The sequence below is a fragment of the Lytechinus pictus genome, chromosome 3, assembly GCF_037042905.1.
Source record: "Lytechinus pictus isolate F3 Inbred chromosome 3, Lp3.0, whole genome shotgun sequence".
Taxonomy (NCBI): Eukaryota; Metazoa; Echinodermata; class Echinoidea; order Temnopleuroida; family Toxopneustidae; genus Lytechinus; species Lytechinus pictus.
The window spans coordinates 80,465,460-80,485,118 of record NC_087247.1 but is presented as its reverse complement, the minus strand read 5'-3'; the positions used below and the strand labels follow the sequence as shown (position 1 = coordinate 80,485,118).

General features: G+C 32.4%; 1 protein-coding gene across 1 annotated transcript in view; it reads left to right on the top strand.

The window, feature by feature from the left end:
- LOC129258008 (proline-serine-threonine phosphatase-interacting protein 2-like) overlaps positions 1 to 13,362 on the top strand; it is a 194,862-nt gene extending 181,500 nt beyond the window's left edge. The window contains exons 12-15 of the mRNA XM_064096113.1: positions 180 to 218; positions 2,389 to 2,474; positions 4,468 to 4,487; positions 13,258 to 13,362. Coding sequence (XP_063952183.1) covers positions 180 to 218; positions 2,389 to 2,474; positions 4,468 to 4,487; positions 13,258 to 13,273 — 161 coding nt within the window. The 3' untranslated portion in view covers positions 13,274 to 13,362. The remainder of the gene's footprint in view (positions 1 to 179; positions 219 to 2,388; positions 2,475 to 4,467; positions 4,488 to 13,257) is intronic.
- Positions 13,363 to 19,659: the final 6,297 nt, after the last annotated feature.

Sequence of the window (19,659 nt, the reverse complement as noted above, 5' to 3'; positions counted from 1 at the left end):
TTCTCCTAACAAATGTGTAGCTGTTGAGACAACCATCTTAAGTTATTTCCTCAGTAGTCAAATTGTCAGAAATCTATCCACAGTTGGAATGATGCATTGTGGGATGTGTTGAAAATCATGAATAGTCATTTGCACATTCACTATGATTAAATGTTGTATATCGTCAAATATCATGACAGAGCATTTCCAAGCGCTGCAACACACATTAAGGTCATCTGGTAAGTTACCCTAGCAACCACCTAACAAAATGCTAAAAACACAACTGCTCTAATAGCTCTAACATCTTATAAAATGTTAATTAAAAAAGGTAATCCAAATTTGGACCGGTAAAATGAAAGAGTCATTGAATATTATACCGTAATGTGAAAGAGTAAACTGTAATCTTTTATTAATACCTTATACCACCATGCAGGAATGCATAAATTAATTTGAAAGACAACAGATAAAGATTTAATTTTCTTAGATTTAGTCAAATGAGGGAAATGAAGGACACTGATCATTGAAGAACTGCCATCTTTTAGCCTTGCATTCATTAACATAGCTAAAAAAGGGCTATTCAAAGTGATCGTGTTCATTGACAAAGAAATTCTGAACTGAGGTATCAATGGAAATTATCACAGCCTTAATACCAAAACTTAGAAAAATCAAATTATTTAATGTGTTCAAATATTTGAGTCATGAATGATGTAAGAGTTGAAGAGTTGCTCTTTCATATTCAGGTAAAATGTAATCATGTAATTTTGAAATGTAATGTAATGGTACAATCATGTAACTCTGAATAGAAGCCCTTGAAAATTGGATTACTTTCTAATAAAAGATATATAATGCACTGTATAACTGCTACTTATACCGAATGTATCTAATCTCATTAATGCTTGGTGCATACTTGTGTCTCATGGAGACCTGGTTTGGCAAAGATCAGCCATGCTTAATTCTTTGTCTAGTCAGTGGGATATAAGGCATAGTAACTAATGTCATGAGTTTTTCCATGGAAATTGAGACAATTTGGATGATTAGCATAAATGAAGTCAGTTTGTATCACCATATCTGAACAAGACCTCAATTGAACTCACATTGATGATAATTCACATTTGTGTGAATTATTATGAGCATAATTTGATATTATTTTTTTGGCGTGGCATGAAAACTTTTCTTCTTATTTAGTACACTTAATTTGTTCTAATTATCTAAGAACCTTTAATTGAATGATAACTTTAGCCATGTATTGATACAGTTATTAATACCCCATTTTAAGGTGCATTTTTGTAATGAATCTTAAAACTTATAATGGAATATTATTGTGCATAAATTATTTGAGATAGTGAAGCAATTATGAAAAATTATAAATTGTCTTGTTTTTAAGTGCAATAAATGCATATTTTTTATGGGGATGAAATTATTTGATTGTGGCTTAAATTTCATTTCAACTGTGTGCATATTAAGAAAATATATAGCTTGTTACTTATAACATTTTTATATTCTACATCTCTGCACTTTCTCATTTTCATTCTGTACATATTGTATGATAAACAGAACACTTATTCTTTGAAATGTATATGAATATATCTATTTGTTATAATGAGCTGTGTATATTGTATCATTTCAATAAAATACTAGTACTATAATACTAACACATTTGTATTGGAGGCTTCTCATTGTCTAATCTGCACTGATATTACAACAAACTTCTTTTCTTTTGCCAAATATTTATTTCAGCAAATTGTGTCACATATGTTTCTCTCATTTGATCACGTTCGATACAACTTCATAAATTTTATCAATATATTTAATCTCACTTTTTTCCTAAAAATTAAACCTTTGTATGTTTTTATAGTATATGCATATTTAATGTCATTGTATTCCCTCATGATCTACCATATATTGATACATAATTAATGCATGGTTTTTGTTTTTGACGATCAATATTATTGGGTTGTTGGACCGCGCTACCAATCATTTTAGATGTATGATGTAACATTCACAAAAATATCTACATTTTTCATAAGGTACTGTTTTTTTCCAACATTTCCATAACGATTGCATTTTGATTAATCATGTAATCCTTGTTGTTATTTTCATTAGCTAAGGCTTTTTCTTCAATCGTCATCATCTTAACATTACCAAAAATATTTCTTTAGTGAATGATAATATTCTATAAGAACTCTTTCATATGTATTATATACATTGATAATATTTGTTTTGCGTTTTATTCCATTTCTACCAGATTACTCATCGTAATAGTATCATTATTGTAGATTTTGTGTTATCTTTTCTTTTTACCAGTCCTATTTCATTGTATGAATGCCTTAAACCTTATTTTTATTATGATTCTTTGTTTTTGCATTGTTTCTCATCTTTATTATGATTTTTACACCCCATTCACACCAGACCCTCTTTATGCAGCAGTGGAATCTCCTCCCCAATCTAATCAGGCCTCTAAATATGTTCGGGTGCGTTATGATTATAAAGCACAGGTGAGAATAACTCTCTAATCTTCTTTGAAATGTATTCACTAATATACTGAATTAAACCATGGCTTCAAATCAGTTGTATAAATATTGGTAGCCAGTCGCTATACAAATAAATATATAGTTGATTTTCAGCATTATAGGTGATCAAACTATTCAAACTGACTGCATATGATACGTACAGTAATCATACATTGAATATAAAAAGGGTAATGATAGTTGAGCTTGAGGTTGAAATCATGGTTAAAACACTGTTGTGTATACGGTCCATTCTCTCTCTTTCACTATCTCTTTTTTCTTTTATTACTTCTATTTAGAGCTCACATATATCACTTCACATGCAAAGCTGGAGTGTATTCCATTATTATCGCATTCATTCTTTGGTTTTGGCTCTTTGGAAGAATATAGACCTACAAAATAATGTGATAATCATTGAACTTGCTTTAGGGGAAAAATATAACTAATCAAAAGGTAGTCATATTTAAGCCGTGCCAACTTTTTTATGAAGTAGATATCATCAATAAATATTCTTTGATATTTTTGATATCCTTGATTCAGCTTAAATGGTGCCTCGTGTTTTTCTCATGTGCATGATATTAATTAAATTTACTCAATTTGCTGAATCGACTACCTTGATTTATAGATTTTTATTATCAGCAAAATTGATTTCAGTTGTTAATATAGTGAGGTTTATTTTTGGATGATTATCTTGCAAATATTGTTTTAGCAAAAAGCATAATAAATTACCATGTTTTTATCATCACCCTGGGTGATGTTTTGATAAAATGTTATAAAAGCAATAATAATAATACCAACATGCTTAATATATAGCACATATCACTGCTAAATACATCCTAATGAGCACTTTGGAGAAGACAGAAAAGCTAAGAAAAGAAAGAAAGTTGCTGGCAATTGTAACACTAACTCTTTCAAAATACTTTTTGATAAGTATTGTTTTAAGATGGATTTAAACTTGAAGGAGAAGAGTTCTAATAATGATGGGATTATATTCCAGAGTGAAGGGACATCATGGGCAAAAGATCATTCAAAATAACTTGGTCTGAGGCGCCCATTTTTAATCGGGAAAGCTCCAAGTCTGAATGAACACTTGAACACAATCCTCCATATATATTACCAAGCCAAGCCACTCCCACCCCCCTTATTTCCATTCACTCCTTTCCTTCAAACTTGCATGCTTTGAAGGTATATTTTTAGAGTTCCCCCTGTTTTCTATTCTGTTCTGATTAAGTGAATTCCATACTGTGCATTTCGTACATGTATGATAAACAAGATAGATAATTTCAATACTGAAATACAAGCCTAATACAAAACATCACCTTCAACATATTGTCTAATTAGCTTCACAAAAGCTTTGCAAATATTTGATGTTATATAGACCTAATTGCATTTTCCACTGATTATTATTTGTTTTATTACTGGTTTTTTCCTTTTAGATGTTATATTGTATGTTCATGAATCAAAATAATTTGCTTTAATTAGAGGGTTTTTTTAATTATGTGAGATTTTATATTCTTCCCAAATTTCATGAAATTTTTCAATTTTCAATTTTCCATACCATTGAAATTTAGAACCTCTGAACAAGGCCTTTTTATAACATACAGCCATTCATACAGCCATTCTTAGAATGAATTTGTTCCAGAAGTATGTAATTACCATAAAATGGTTGAGAGATCCAACCAGTACATAAAAGTATCTATTATGTTAATCTATTGGTATGTCCTGTAGAATCCTTGATTATGATTGGTTGTTGAGCATTGTTACCATGGAAGTTATCATAAAACAACAATTTATTTAATAGGGTCGGAGGGGTGGGGGGCATGTGAAAGATGTGAGAGATACCAATTGTCCCTGCTAATTTATTATTTGATTTCATTTATGATGTATTTTTAGTTTTATCTTCATTTCAAGTTCATTTCCTTTTTGTTTTGTCATAATCATATTATTTAATTGCATTGTTCTACATCACATGCATTCATAGAGTGATGTAAAGGATTCATGGTAAGACATTATATTATTTTAACAAAAAAGAGCAACTTCAAAATTAAAACGATTGCAGCAAAAAAGGGTTACTCATATGGAGGAAAATTATCAAGATGTTAAATAAATTGGCTCATTTTTTCCTCTCGCATTTATTTTTCTTCACTAAAATCTATGAATCTCTAAGCTCATCCTTTCCTCTCTACACATGTATATGTACACTACCAGTCACAATTCTTTGACTACCTGTTTCACAATAGCTTTGGTCCACTCAATCTATTGTTCTCTGGTTGAAACAGGTAAAGAGATGGTACTGGATACACTAAGTTTATGTATGTTTATCACAGGCCAAACTACGTATGTATACGTTGCTGTTAATGTGATGTATCCATTGCATAATTGAGGATTGATTCTAAGATATAAAGATATTATTCTGGTAAATTAGTATACCCTTATGAAATGGCCACAAACCTTTTGAGAAAAAAAATTAAAACTGAATTATCCATTGTGTCAAAAGCAGTTTCCATTGTTAGTACACCCCCCCCCCCCCTCCATACAGACACAATTATTGCAATATGTATTTTATATTTAAATTCTCATTTCATGTCTTTAATCTTGTAGTGGTCACACTTAACCTTAAAATTCATGTGCCTTATGTGGTCATATCTATTATTCTATAGCTGATAGAATAATTAATTTGAGCTCTACATACATTATGATGGTTGAAAGATAACTTTATGAATTGAGATAGTGATTGGTGACCGATAGTTTACTAAGAGAGCTGATAGGACACAAAACTGCCATTGTAAAATCTGGAAAATGAATGTGGATGCATGATTATGTATAAACTGGTATAGTTTATAATGGAAATTTCAGAAAATAGCAGCAAATGAGTCTTTTATTTTGGTCAATGCATAGGTATTCAAGTTGCTATAGATAAATGATGATATCATAGCTGGGTGACAACACCTTCTCTCTCGAAATTTGGGGAAAATCTTTTTTTTCTCCTGAATTGATATAATCTGGTGATGTTCTCTCAAATTACAATTTTTACAAAACCATTTTAAATGAAATACAGCATTAGAGCAGCCATGAATGTTAATTCTAACAAATATTCAACAGTTTGGGATACAAAGTTGGTCACACCTGTGGCCCGTAACACAAAGCTGAGCAAGCATTGTAGAACATGAAGAATATGAAGTGTATGATTAATCGCTAACCTTTGTGTTACAAGTTATTATTATGGTAACGACCATGGTAAGAGGGGCATCGTGGTCTAGTTGTTACCACTCTCGTCTTGCGGATGTGGGTTCGAATCCCAGTCATGGCGTGTTTTCCTTCAGCAAGAAATTTATCCACATTGTGCTGCACTCAACCCAGGTGAGGTGAATGGGTACCCGGCAGGATTAATTCCTTGAATGCACTGAGCGCTGAAAGGCAGCTCGAGCTAAAGCCGGGATAAAAATAATAATAATAACAACAATAACAATGCGCCTAGGAGTAGATTATTTCTAGATAGATGGCGCTATATAAGTGCCTATTATTATTATTATTAAGAATACTCAACAGCCAATTAAAATCAAGGATACCATGGGTATAATCATCATAGTAATGCCTAAGAAACAGGGCCCAGCATGCATTTAAATACTAATTGTGGTTAGATAGAATGATGGTGTGATAGAATGATGGCGTCTTGGAAGAAAGAATGCTTGGGATGGATGGAAGGGTAGACTGGTGAAAAGTGATACATTTAGAAATGAAGAAGAGTAATTGAAAAGGAAAAAAAAAACATTGTAAAATATGGGTAAAAGTGGTCAGGAAAGTTATAACCACAATTTCATCCTGCTATAAATCTTCACTGAAGACTGAGTATCAAACATACATGTATGTCCAGAATTATATTTTATGGAGAGTTCATCAATGGAGTTGGAGGACCTGATATGAAGTGAGTTGCATGCAGAGTGGAATGATTAATAACTAGATTGCTATGACTCTCTTGATAATATCCACCTGCCTGCATTGTATGTGTTCAGGCACCTTACACATTACAATTAGTCTGCCAACCGATTTTGGATTATGCCATTCATTTGTAATTCTTTTTTTTGTGTGTTTCTTTAGCTGAATAAGTGATAATAATTACAAGAACCAACATATTGCCAAAAGTTCTGAACAGTCACATAAATACTCAAATTAAAATTCATTACTATTGCAGTATATAATCTGTAAAACATCAAATCAAATACCTAAACGTCATTGTACAATTGCTATGATTTAAAGCCAATTTGGCCTTACTCCTAACCCATATTCAAATAGGGGTATTTCTCTCTGATGGATAGTGCTCTATCCCTTCTTGAAAACAGAAATTGAAAGCACAAAAATGTGCGTAAACAATTATTTGTGTATTTTGTTTTCCTCTCAAGATGTTTTGGTGTCAAGGGTCATAGTCATACTGTATGCACATCATGATAAAATCATTGCAAAACATTAAAGTAAATGATAATAAATAGGGTTTATTCAGCATTATATGCATTGTTATGAGAAAGTATTAAATTATCAGTACATATGAATTTTAAAAGAAGTAAAAACTAGTATTTAAGAATTTTTTGACATATTTTGGTCTATTGTACTTTATGGAAAGCTGAATATACAGTCTTGAATATTTTGCCAAAGAGTTATATGTCTCTATTGTAAGGTCTATCTGAATTCATATGACATTCTTAGAGCTAACATTTATCTTTTTCTAACAAAGCATGCTATCAATGACAATCACATCTAAGTTTTCTATAATAAATATTTCTTTTAATTTGCTTTTGCTCTATTAGTTATGTTGTTCTTGCCTTCACTTTCCTTTCTAGCCAGCACTTATTAGCTTTATTCAGTTATAAAGGTTTGTTATTTTTTTAAATTGTGGTATGGATTCCAGAATGGTTGATCAGAGAAACTTGATAGTGACCAACAATATTTGTTCCTGTGACAATTACTCTATTTGTGTAGGTTAAAGACTGGAGTGGGACAGTGCTAAGGTTGCTCCCCTTCTAACATTCTACCTTGGTACCAGCACTTCACATCACTGTCATCTTCTGGCACTTGTAGACTCTTTGGTTGTTAATTAGAATCGGATTTCTAGACTTTTTTCTTTCTCCTCTTGCTTTTGATTTTACTCATTGCCTCCTGAGCGTATAGCCCAGGTTATATGCCCCATCCTCCTTGTTTAAATCTTAGAAGTCAATTTGAGTTTAAAATAAGGCCTTTCATAGAGTAATTGTCAGAGCAACAAATAATTGACACCTGATCTTAATTGCATCTTGATAACTTTGCATCATACCTAGAAGAAAGAATGTGATATTAGTTGCATGCAATGATGCAAGCTATTACTTCGCAAACGCATTCTGGAACATTCAGAATCTATTGAAAATACCTGTCAAATGACAGATTAGAGGTTATTGATGAAAGTTGGTGGATCGGGACAGCATTTCATCTTAAGATCCAGATTGGACAAAAAATTTAAGATAAGTGGTTTGTCGAGAGTCCAGGATGACACTGCTGTTTTGATTCACCGGTTTTTGACAAAGGCTGCTATATTGTGAAGGGCTTTTTACAAAAGATTCTCTGTGTTATAGAAAGCGTCTGCAAAGTGATTGCAAATATCACTAGTTGACAATTAGTGATATCTCCTATTATGATTATCACTAGTTGACAACTAGTAATATCTCCTATTATGATCATTACTAGTTGACAAGACCTAGGAAATCCTTTTTTTAATGATAATGTATCATTTAATATCCTTCTTTGATAGCAGGAGATGTTTCACTAAAAGTCAAGAATGTCATGCTTTATGCTGCAGTCACATTCCTCCTACGGCGGCCGTACAGCGAGTAAAAAACAACCATTTCATTCAATTTTATTCAAACCACCTATATGTAGCTGGTACAAAAAATGTTAAAACGGCCGTTTTTTAGTTGCTGTAGGTTGCATGAGCCTAATTACATCAGGAAGGCATAAGATATTCATTCGACCCAACCCATTCAATTTTTTTTTAATTTGATATAGCTGATTGTCAAAAGTGCATGATTATGATTGGAAATCTAACACTGATTCTTGGGATGGTAACTACTGAACTTCCTTTGCCCAAGTTGGTAAGATAAATAAGTGACTTGGAACTATTTTTTGACTGGTGGAAGAATTAGGGCTATTTTACTGTTTCAGTTGATGAATTTGATCCTTTCATAGTTATCTTCATAAATGGCGATTTATTTTTAAAATGAGCTGGCTACGGTACCCTTTCCTGGTCAGATATGGAATGTGAGATATATATCCTATCCAATGGTAGTAAACATTCCACCCTCTAATTTCACATTTATTTCTTATGAATTTTTCAAAAGTGCCATTTTAACACACAAGTCTATGGGGAATGTTTTACGCGCGTGACACCTGTATGGCAGTCATAGGGGAAATAAGCACCAATGCGCACTTGGTGTTCATCACATAATCTCATAGATTATCACGTGGTAGCATGTGTCCCTCTCTGCTTTTTTAGTGTGACTGGGAATTTAAACTTATTTTTAAGTCAAACTTGATCTTAGTTTCAAAATTGAATTCATTGGTCACCTCAAAGAGAATTGCTATCTCCTTTCATCCTGTGCTATGTCAGCCATGTTACACCAGTGGTATTTTATACTGCAACCACGTATTTCAAACAGCAAAACTAGCATAATGAGAACAACAAAGTTCTTTGGTTTGGGGGAAATATTATATATGATATAATAAAGAAAAAAAAAAAAATTTTAGATTGTATTCAAACATTTGGGGACCATCAAATTTACTTGAGAATTGACATTTCTTTGTTTAAGATCAATTTAAAAGTGAGAAATTGCATCTGTTTAGCTAGTACATAGCCTTTTAGAAACAAAATGAAGTGCAGTAGAAGATAAAGAGACATTTGTAGACTAGAATAGTACGCTTCATATCATTTGCATAATTACGATGTCATTATAACCCGAGTGGTTTTGGATTCCCTTGTTAATGATTAAGAATAGTTTGGGGTTATTGTCTTGTCAGTAATATTTCTCTGCTAGTCTTTCAATTGATTTTTTCACCTTTCCTTATTTAATGAGGAAGTATTCAGTTTCCTAATTTCCTCACATTTTCAAACAAGGATTTGAAATTGAAATAGGTAGGTTAATGATAATTTGTTAGTTGTTAACATTTTCTTACATGTGTTTGAGGAAATGTTATGGTTGGAATGGATATCAATTTGTTTTAAGTAAGGATATCAAATATTGATTTAAGTGAAGTTAATGAGTCAGTCTTAATAAATCAAAATGTGATATTAAAGAGGAAATATGAAACTATTTTAAAGTAATATACCAACCCTACAAAAACATACCAGCATGACTGTGGTCCAACAATATTTTCTTTCTCAAGAACGAAGTGTTTCCTATTTCCAGATAGCAAAACAAGGAAATGTTACTTATTTTTTGGCAAAAAACTCAGATTGAATGTTGATGAAATTGAAATTGTTTTGAAATTTGACATTAGAAATGAAGTATGATTTGCAATGCAATATTTTACAAATTAAATGATCTTTTCTGGTATGATTAGCTGCAAATGAAATTACGGCCTTCATTCAGATTCTCAATTTTTTTTTTAGATTTAAACATTCTTCCAAAGCTTCAATCAATTGATTCTTCACCTTAATTCTGATACTGACACTGGTTGTCAACAGATTATGGTGAACTTTTTGTAAAGGAATATTTTGGGAATTTTGTGGCTGTTATAATTAGTTTAAAATCTTGAAGTATGCAAAAATTCAAGCAGCAGGTAGAATAATTTAATGTTTTTTTATATTGTAAAATTGTGTGTGGGATGATTGTTATGGAAACAGGAAAGCGAATGTAATGGAAAGTCTTCTAAGTCCACGATGACTCTCAATAGAAGAACCTTTATGAAGCGACAGAAGTAAGTTTGTTTAGATTATGATTTCTAGGCACATACTGCAAGCTAGAGCTTTGCCACCGTTTTAATCCACCCTATAGCGTAAAGGGGTATTCCATTCTGAAAATAATCGTCACTTAAAAAAATAAATGAGCCAAGATAGTGAAAATGTCATTAAAATCTGATGAAATATAATGAAGTTATTGAATTTTTCAATTGTAACAATATTTTGTGAAAATTTTATGTGCATGTTGTTTTATGGTATTCATTAGATGGATTGGTTATATCATGTTCCCACTCTTCCTTTTCATATTCCATTACATGGAATCATAATTATTTGCATATTTTGCATATCATACATGTGTGTAAAACATATGCCCATTGTATCAAAATAAGTTTTAGTAATTATTATCTTTCATATTAAATTGTTTTACCAAAATAACACATAACCTTGGTATTCATCATCCACTTTTGACGATTTTCTTAAGTGTTTTGTCTGTCTGATTTCACTGTTTATCTGTTTAGATAGTATGGAGTACCCCATCCTTTTCACATGTAGTAGACAATTTTCTTTTCCATTTTTTATTTGATGCTAAGCCTTTAGGAATATTGATTATGCTATGTTGTAATGATTATTGACTATGATTGTTAGGAAAATAAAGTTAATGGTTGTGAATTTGGATTAAGATTTATGCTATTGTGAATATTCATGATCGTAATTTTGATTGTGATGATAATTGTGATTGTAAAATGATGATGATGATGATGATGATTGTTATTAAGTTCATGGTTGTGGTTTTGAATGAAATTGTCATCTTTATCCCATTCAACTATGAATGTGATTTTGGTGATAAAGATGGTTGTGATAATGGTTCTACAATAAAAGCAGGTTTCCTTTACTGCATATTTCATGTTTCTATATGGCCATTATAGTCAGGTTTGCATTCAATAAAGGTTGTTCATATATATCTGTTTGACTTGTTCTTAGAGAGGAGATCTCTTTATTAGAATGCAAACTCTCTTAGCTGGGTATATGATCATCATTTAATCAAAGCATTGATAGTGTACATTTTCATATGTCAAATTTGTGTTTGTAGTATATTGCATGCAATCACACATTAATGTAATTAAAAAAAAATCATAAATTACATTTAACTTGGATGATCTGGAATTTTTCTTCAGTTGGTAATTGGATGAAATGTTCAAATTTGTCAATGGCATAGGTCATAAAATCATAAATAATTTTTGTTTGCACTAGCTTTTAATTCCTTGTATAGCATAACAGACTGCATGGCATGTTTTATTTAATACTCGTAGAGGGTTCATTGGTTCAATAAATGAATTCATATTTTGAATTGATTGCTATGAAGTCAAGATTTCTGCACTTTAGATTTGTAGCTGCCTTTGCAAGATTGTTTTGATTATGTAAATCTCTTATGAAAGTAAGTCCCTTTTCTAATATCATATATCAGACCCAAAGTGTACCAAGAAATGAAATGATTTGAATATTGAGTTATTTTTTTCATTGTTTTTGTATCCTGTATCATTATCCATTTTGTCTAGCCTGCATAGCAGCCCGATACTATTAAATATGTGCCGCTTTTCTGATGGTGGCGGCGACGGCAGCGTCGTCAACATTGAAATCTTAACCAAGGTTAAGTTTTTGAAATGTCATCATAACTTAGGAAGTACATGGACCTAGTTCATGATATTTGGACATAAAGGTAATCAAATATTACTGAACATCTTGCCTGAGTTTCCGGTCACATGACCAAGGTCAAATGTCATTTAGGGTCAATGAACTTAGAAATTACATGGACCTAGTTCATGAAGCTTGGACATAAGGGTAATAGTGTATATGATCACTGAAGATCCTGCCTGAGTTTTGAGGTCACATGACCAAGGTAAAAAGTCACTTAGAGTCAACGAACTTTGGCCATGTTGGGGGTATTTGTGGAATTGTCATAAGTTTGATATTTTCTAGAACTAATTTGTGAAACTTAGAAATAAGAGAAATTAAGTATCTCTGTAAATCCTTTGCGAGTTTCAGGTCACATGACCAAGGTCAAAGGTCATTTAGGGTCACAAACTTTGATAATGTTGGGGGTATTTGTGGAATTGTTATCATAACTTTAAAAGTTTATGGATCTACTTCATGAAACTTGGACATAAAAGTAACCATGTATCCCTGAATTTTCTGTGTGCGTTTCAGGTCGCGTGACCAAGATCAAAGGTCATTTAATGTCAATGAACTTTTGCCGTGTTTGGGGTATTTTTTTAATTGGCATCATAACTTAGAAAGTTAATGGATCTACACGTGTAGTTCATGAAACATAGACATAAGGGTAATCAAGTATGAATGATTGTTATGGACACGTCTTAAGTCACATGATCATGGTCAAAGGTCATTTTGGGTCAATGAGCATAGTATGTTAGTATGATTTTTTTTCTTTTGTGAATAATTATTCAATAGCTGATTATAAAGTCAGCACTGCTGCTATAATCAAATTGCGTAATGCATGCGAGACTGCAAGAGGCGTTCCACTTTTTTTTTTCTCTCTTGATTGTTTTATTATCCTTTATCTCAATCCCAATCCTTATTTTTTCTAATGACAAGGCCTTTCCTGTCCTTATTTCACAGGCCCATATTTTTACTAAAATGTGAAATCAAAGAATTCCTTGCAGTCTGTTGAGCCTCCTGTTGTGCCCCCATCCCTTTAGAGACAAGTTATCGCCCTTTTTTAAGTTATGAACTTTTTATCCTCTATTTTTTGTTGAAAATTGTCAAATTCTGAAATAATTCTACAACATGCCCATATCCCATGTGAATAATGCTTATTTACCCTTTTTATTACAGGGACAGTCAGAGTTAAATCTTTCCGTTGGTCAAATACTGAGAATACTTAATACAGATGACACAAACTGGTGGTTAGCTGAATATGAAGGACAGACAGGACACATCCCAACTCAATACATAGAACTTTGCAATCAAACAGAAGAAATCACTATCATATAAACATTTGATTACACTCATTTTTTTCTGTTTGGGGTAATATTTAGTCTATTTATCAGACTATTTGTTGCCAGAATGTTTGTTCAAGATTTTCCATTCCTAATATTTGCATACATGCAAATGTTTATATCAAATAGCCTTTTAAAGAACTCTGATTGGTTTGAAGTATCTCACATGATATATAACTTTCTATTATGTTATATTAAAGAGGCTAATATGACATTGATTTATTAATCCTATCTATATGAAAGATCTTTTTGGAATAACTAGGAGGGGATTATATTTTGACAAATATTATATATTTATGCTTTACTTTGGATTTAGTTTGTTCAATCTTATGCAAATACCTGATCAAATATAATTGTTAGGCTTAGTAAAAGATCCAAGAGAGCTGTGTAGTTAGTAAGTGTAGTCTGTGCCATTAAATAACTGTAGATGCACAAGTGGAAGAAACAGGGTAAGTCCTTTGGCAAGGCATCAATCAAAACATTGTCGCTCTCCACCCAAGTGTTAAAAAAAAACTTGGTAGGATGTGAAAGCCAGTATAGTATGCATAGCATTTGAGCTTGGAAGCTCTCATTCGAATGCTCCCCAGGGAGTGGAGAAGGTGCATACATTTTGTTCAGGCAAACCAGAATCTGATAATCGGGGAAAATCTAAATCACTAGTAAAGTGCTTGTATACATTGCTTTGGTGTAGTTGAAATGAATATGTATTTTGAAACAAATTATTATCATTAAATAATAAGAAACATCATTATTATATTAAACAATTCAACCTATGTTCATTTTATTAGGATGATAATATAGATATCTGAACTGATATCAGCCCATTATGTGGTCACATTTAAAAGGTCAGAGTTTGGTTGAAATCTACTCCCGCCATATATTTCCTGATTGAGGAAATAATTGCGTTTAAACAATCATCATGTGTCAAGAGCCGCAGAATGATTTTGAAAGTGGAAGGGGGGCGGACCATGCAAAAATATAGATGGTAATTTTTGTCTCACCTGCATAGCAGAGTGAGACTATAGGTGCCGCTTTTCCGACGGCGGCGGCGTCATCACCAAATCTTAACCGAAGGTTAGGTTTTTGAACTGACAGCATAACTTTGAAAGTATATGGACCTAGTTCATAAAACTTGCACATAGGGTTAATCAAGTATTACTAAACATCCTGCTTGAGTTTCACATCACATGACCAAGGTCAAAGGTCATTTAAGGTCAATGAACTTTGGACAAATTGGGGGTATCTGTTGAATTACCATCATAACTTTGAAAGTTTATGGATCTGATTCATGAAACTTGGAAATAATAGTAATCAAGTATCACTGAAGTGAACATCCTGTGCAAGTTTCAGGTCACAGGTCATTTAGGGTCAATGAACTTTGGCCAAATTGGGGGTATTTGTTGAATTGCCATCATAACTTTGAAAGTTTATTGGTCTGGTTCATAAAACTTGGACATAAGAGTAATCAAGTATCACTGAACATCCTGTGAGCATTTCAGGTCACATGACCAACGTCAAAGGTCATTTAAGGTCATTGAACTTTGGCCATTTTAGAGGTGATAGATTGCTGTCATAACTTTCAAAGTTTATAGATATAGTGTATAAAATATGGATATAGGGGTAATCAAGTATCACTGACAAGTTTTAGGTCACATGATCAAGGTCAAATGTCAATGAACGTAGTATTGTATCATTATATGAATGGTGTTTTTTGTTAATGATTATTTTATAGAAGTTTTCAAATTCAGCACTGCTGCTATATTGAATTGCGTGATGCAGGTGAGACAGCCAGAGGCATTCCACTTGTAACATTTTTTCTACATGTTTGTTGAATAAAGTGGGGAAGCCCTCCCCCTGGCTCTGTGGCCCCTGCCTTCATTGTATATATATATTTTTTAATTTCATACTGATCTGTCTTGTCTACCTACATGTATATAAGACAAGTAAATCATTGCCTTTTGTTGTGATGTTTATAAAAATTGACTAAACATCATTTTGGATGTATACTTCTATCACAGTCTTCCAACTATTTCATTTGCACTATGATTATGTATCAATGTGCCTTTTGATTTTGTAACATTTATTGAGTTTTCATTCACTGCTTAATACAATGGTGGAACAGAAAGGTAAGCACAAAAAACACAAGAAGTCAAAAGCTTTGTTTCAATTAATAATTTGGATGGAAACAAGGTCATGTGAATGCCTGAATACATTGTTTATCGTTTTAGTAATAATTGAAGTATTGAGTATTTAGCAAAGCTTTCTCATATATGATCCACCATATCTCTTTTACCCCAAACATGAAACAACATAATAATAACATTGGGTCTTATACATCAGATGATGTGGACTCTCAGTCTATACACTATAACGTTCTTTTCAGTTTGGAAAAATATGTATTTTTTATTAAGAATTATATATTGGTAAGTTATTTTCATTGCACTGTGAATAAAGAATGACTTGGCATGTCATGTTATATTCAATGAAGAAGTTAGTTTTTTCACAATCAAGAGTTTTTGCTTTTTTGTGCAAATTTGAATCATGGTACAGTCAAAATGCCATGTGTATAATAGTTATAGTTATTATTTCTTGAGAGGATATTCTAACTTTAAATGTGACTGCAATACTGATTTGGTAAAGTGAGTAGAAAAGAACATTGATTCCCCTTAAAAGCTTGTCCATGAAGACTTAGTTTAAACTTAAAAACGTTTAGCTTAAGTCCTCAATTTTGTTTTGAAAAAGTTTGAAAAGGTGTTGGTTTGAAAGAATTTGATGAGGTCCAAGGCAGAAGGACTACACCTGCAAAGTCAATATGAAACCAAATGCAATTTTGTAGATCTATGTACAACACACTGCCTAAATAATGCCACTAGTCTATTGCTTCAAAATATCAAAGTAGTATGGAATGATTATTTTCTTGAGAAAGTGCTAAATATTATATTTTGATCATATGCTAATCCTTTACACATATAATATACTATATCAAGATAATATTCAATTGCCCTTTTATGTTAATTCTCATTGAATCATCTCTTTGAGAGATAGAAATGACAATAATTACTTCGGTCACAGGATATTTTTTCATTCGATGTTTTTTGGAACTGTATCAAGAAAGAATCATAATCATTTGTTTGTGTCATTTATGTTATTCTATAAATTGAATTTTATAAGCAATGATTTGGTGCTTGATACACTGTACATACATATTTATTGACAGAACTACACTTTTTCTTGCTTTCCTTTTTTGGGTCTACTTCACATATAATCCTGAACTACTACATCGAACGTAGTACAGTAGATAGAAGAAAAAATATTCTCTCATTTTAGATGGTTTTTTTTTGCCTCTGTGTATCCATCTTTCTCCCTCCCCCCCCCCCTCCTATTCTCTTGCTTGCTTGCCCTCCACTCACTCTCCCTCCCTCCCCCCTTGCTTGTTCTCTCGCTCTTGCTTGCCCTTTTTGCTTTTGTTTGAGGATATGGGGATGGATGAATGTTCTACCCAACTCATATTTGAAGTTATATTGGTGTTAATATTTCAGTATAATTATATTCATTTCTACATTTTGATATCATTTTGAAAATGGTAACAACTATAGTCCTATTTCTGTAACAACTTGCATATTCATGTACATTTTCTTGATAAATGGTACAGAAAGGGGGATGGGTCAAAGGAGTAGTGTTTAAAAAATGTTCCAAAAATAGTTGTGTAGCCATTTATGACCTTATGCATATCATCATCATAGGATAGAGATATATAATCCTAGGATCTAGCCCTATTTCAGATTTTAGTACTGGTTGATACAGTGCTTAAAAGCCAAATAAATCCATATTATGCCAGGTATTGGTGAATATTTATAATTATATTGGATAAACTTATTCGCAGCTCTATACAGATATAGAAGAAATAGCAAGCTGGTCTTGGGATAATACTCACACTTATAAAAGCTTATTCTTTTTTCAATTGTTAAATACATATCTATACATGTATATGCAAACAAATATATTTTTCAGATAAAATTTCTGTAACATTACTCCATTCATAAAATTATGTAGGCATATTGAGGAAAGATAAAATTGCAGTATAAAAAAAATCTGTATTTTATTAAAAGTTGTAACTGTTTCACTTGTCAGTGTGATTTGTATGAATTAAGATATGTAATATTTAATATCTTTCTTAAAACGTATTGCATTGTTCAAATTCTCATTGTTAAACAACTGCAAAATATGTAATGATCATGGAAGTATGAAATAGAAATAAGCAGACAAATTTTATTGCGTTTGTGTTTTGCACTTTAAGAATTTGTTAAAGCTTATGTTTAGTAACTGAAGAAGATATTTAAGTAGGTCTTAAATATTCTTTGCTAGATGGGTTTTTATCATTATTTTTCCCATGTATGATATATTTGTCATGGCAGTCTTGCATTTTCTTAATTTTCAAGATGATAAAGAAAGATCCATCTGAAAGGCATATTAGTAAAAGGTTGAACAAGATAAAATGAGAGTAAGAAGGGTATAGACGGGTCAATATACGATCAAAAATAGCCTTACCCGGAACAAATTGCAACAAATGATTTTTCAACGGTAGTTTGTACTATTTGACCTCAGGAATAACATACTAAAAATCTACCAAAATCCGCATCCGGGAAAGTGGTTATTTTCAAGATGGCGTCCAAGATGGCCGCCATTCACTGATAATGGATACAACTGACACATTATCCACCCTAGAATTCTATTTCGGTTCATATTCCATGGTCTGGGGGTACAAAAATTGATTTAGGCTAGAATGAATTATAAGACCTCCAGTGTACCAGGCAAATCCAAGATGGCGCCCAAAATGGCTGCCGTAGGCTGACAATCCACAATTCATCTAAATTTGTTTTTATTCAATGGTTTTAAGGGTGAAATAGTACATTGAAACAGGTTACAAGGACAGCCAGTGGTCTGGTGTGTCCAAAAATCCAAGATGGCTTCCAAAAATGGAGTTTAAAATGGCTGTTGATAATTAAAATGGACATAGTTAATTTCATATCCGCCTGGGACATAATGATTTTGGTGTCTAGACCATGATTTTAATGGTCAAATAATACATTGGGACAAGTTACAAGGACAGTCAGTGGTCCAGTATGTTCAAAAATCCAAGATGGCTTCGAAAAATGGAGTCGAAAATTGCTGTTGCTACTAAAAAAAAACCTGTCATAGTTTGTTCAATGTCCAGAAATATGATTTTTGTGTCTATACCATGGTTAAATGGGTCAAATAATACATTGGGACAAGTTACAAGGAAAGTCAGTGGTTTGGTATGTGCAAAAATCCTCGATGGATTCTAAAAATTGATTCTGAAATGGCTGCTAATACTTAAAGCGGACATAGCTCATTTCATTTTGGCCTGGGATATGTGATTTTGATGTCTAAACCACTGGTTTCAAGGGTCAAATAATATATTAGGATAAGTTACAAGGAAAGTCAATGGTCTGGCTTGTCCAAAAATCGAAGATGGTGTCCAAAAATTGGTCTTAAAAATATGCTGCTGATACTTAAAGCGGACAAAGCTCATTTCATATCGGCCTGGAAATGTGATTTTGGTGTCTAAACCACTAGTTTCAAGGATCAATTAATACATAAGGGCAAGTTACAAGGACAGTCAGTGGCCTGGTCGGTCAAAAAGTCTAAGTTGGCTTCCAAAAATTGATTTTAAATTGACTGCTGCTACTTAAAGCGGACATAGCTTATTTCATATCGGCATGGGAGATGTGATTTTGGTGTCTAAACCACTGGTTTAAGGGCCAAAATAATACATTAGGACAGGTATTAAGGCCAGTCAGTGGTATGGTATGACCAAAAATCCAAAACTTGATTCTAAAATGGCTGTTGATACTTAAAAGTGGCATAGCTCATTGTTCATCCGCCTGTGAGATATGATTTCGGTGTCTAAACTATGGTTTCAAGGGTCAAATTATATATTAGGACAAGACAATGGCACTCAGTGGTCTAGTATGTCCAAAAATACAAGATGGCTTCGAAAAATGGAGTAAAAAAATGTCTGATGTTACTTATAAAAGGACATAGTTTGTTTAATATCTGTCTTGGGAATATGAGTTTGGTATTAAAAGCATGGTTTAAAAGGGTCAAGTAATACACTAGGGTAAGTTACAAGACCAGTCTGTTGTCTGTATGTTACAAATCCAAGATTACTTCAAAAATGGGGTGTAAATTGACTGTTGCTATTGAAAAGTATGCA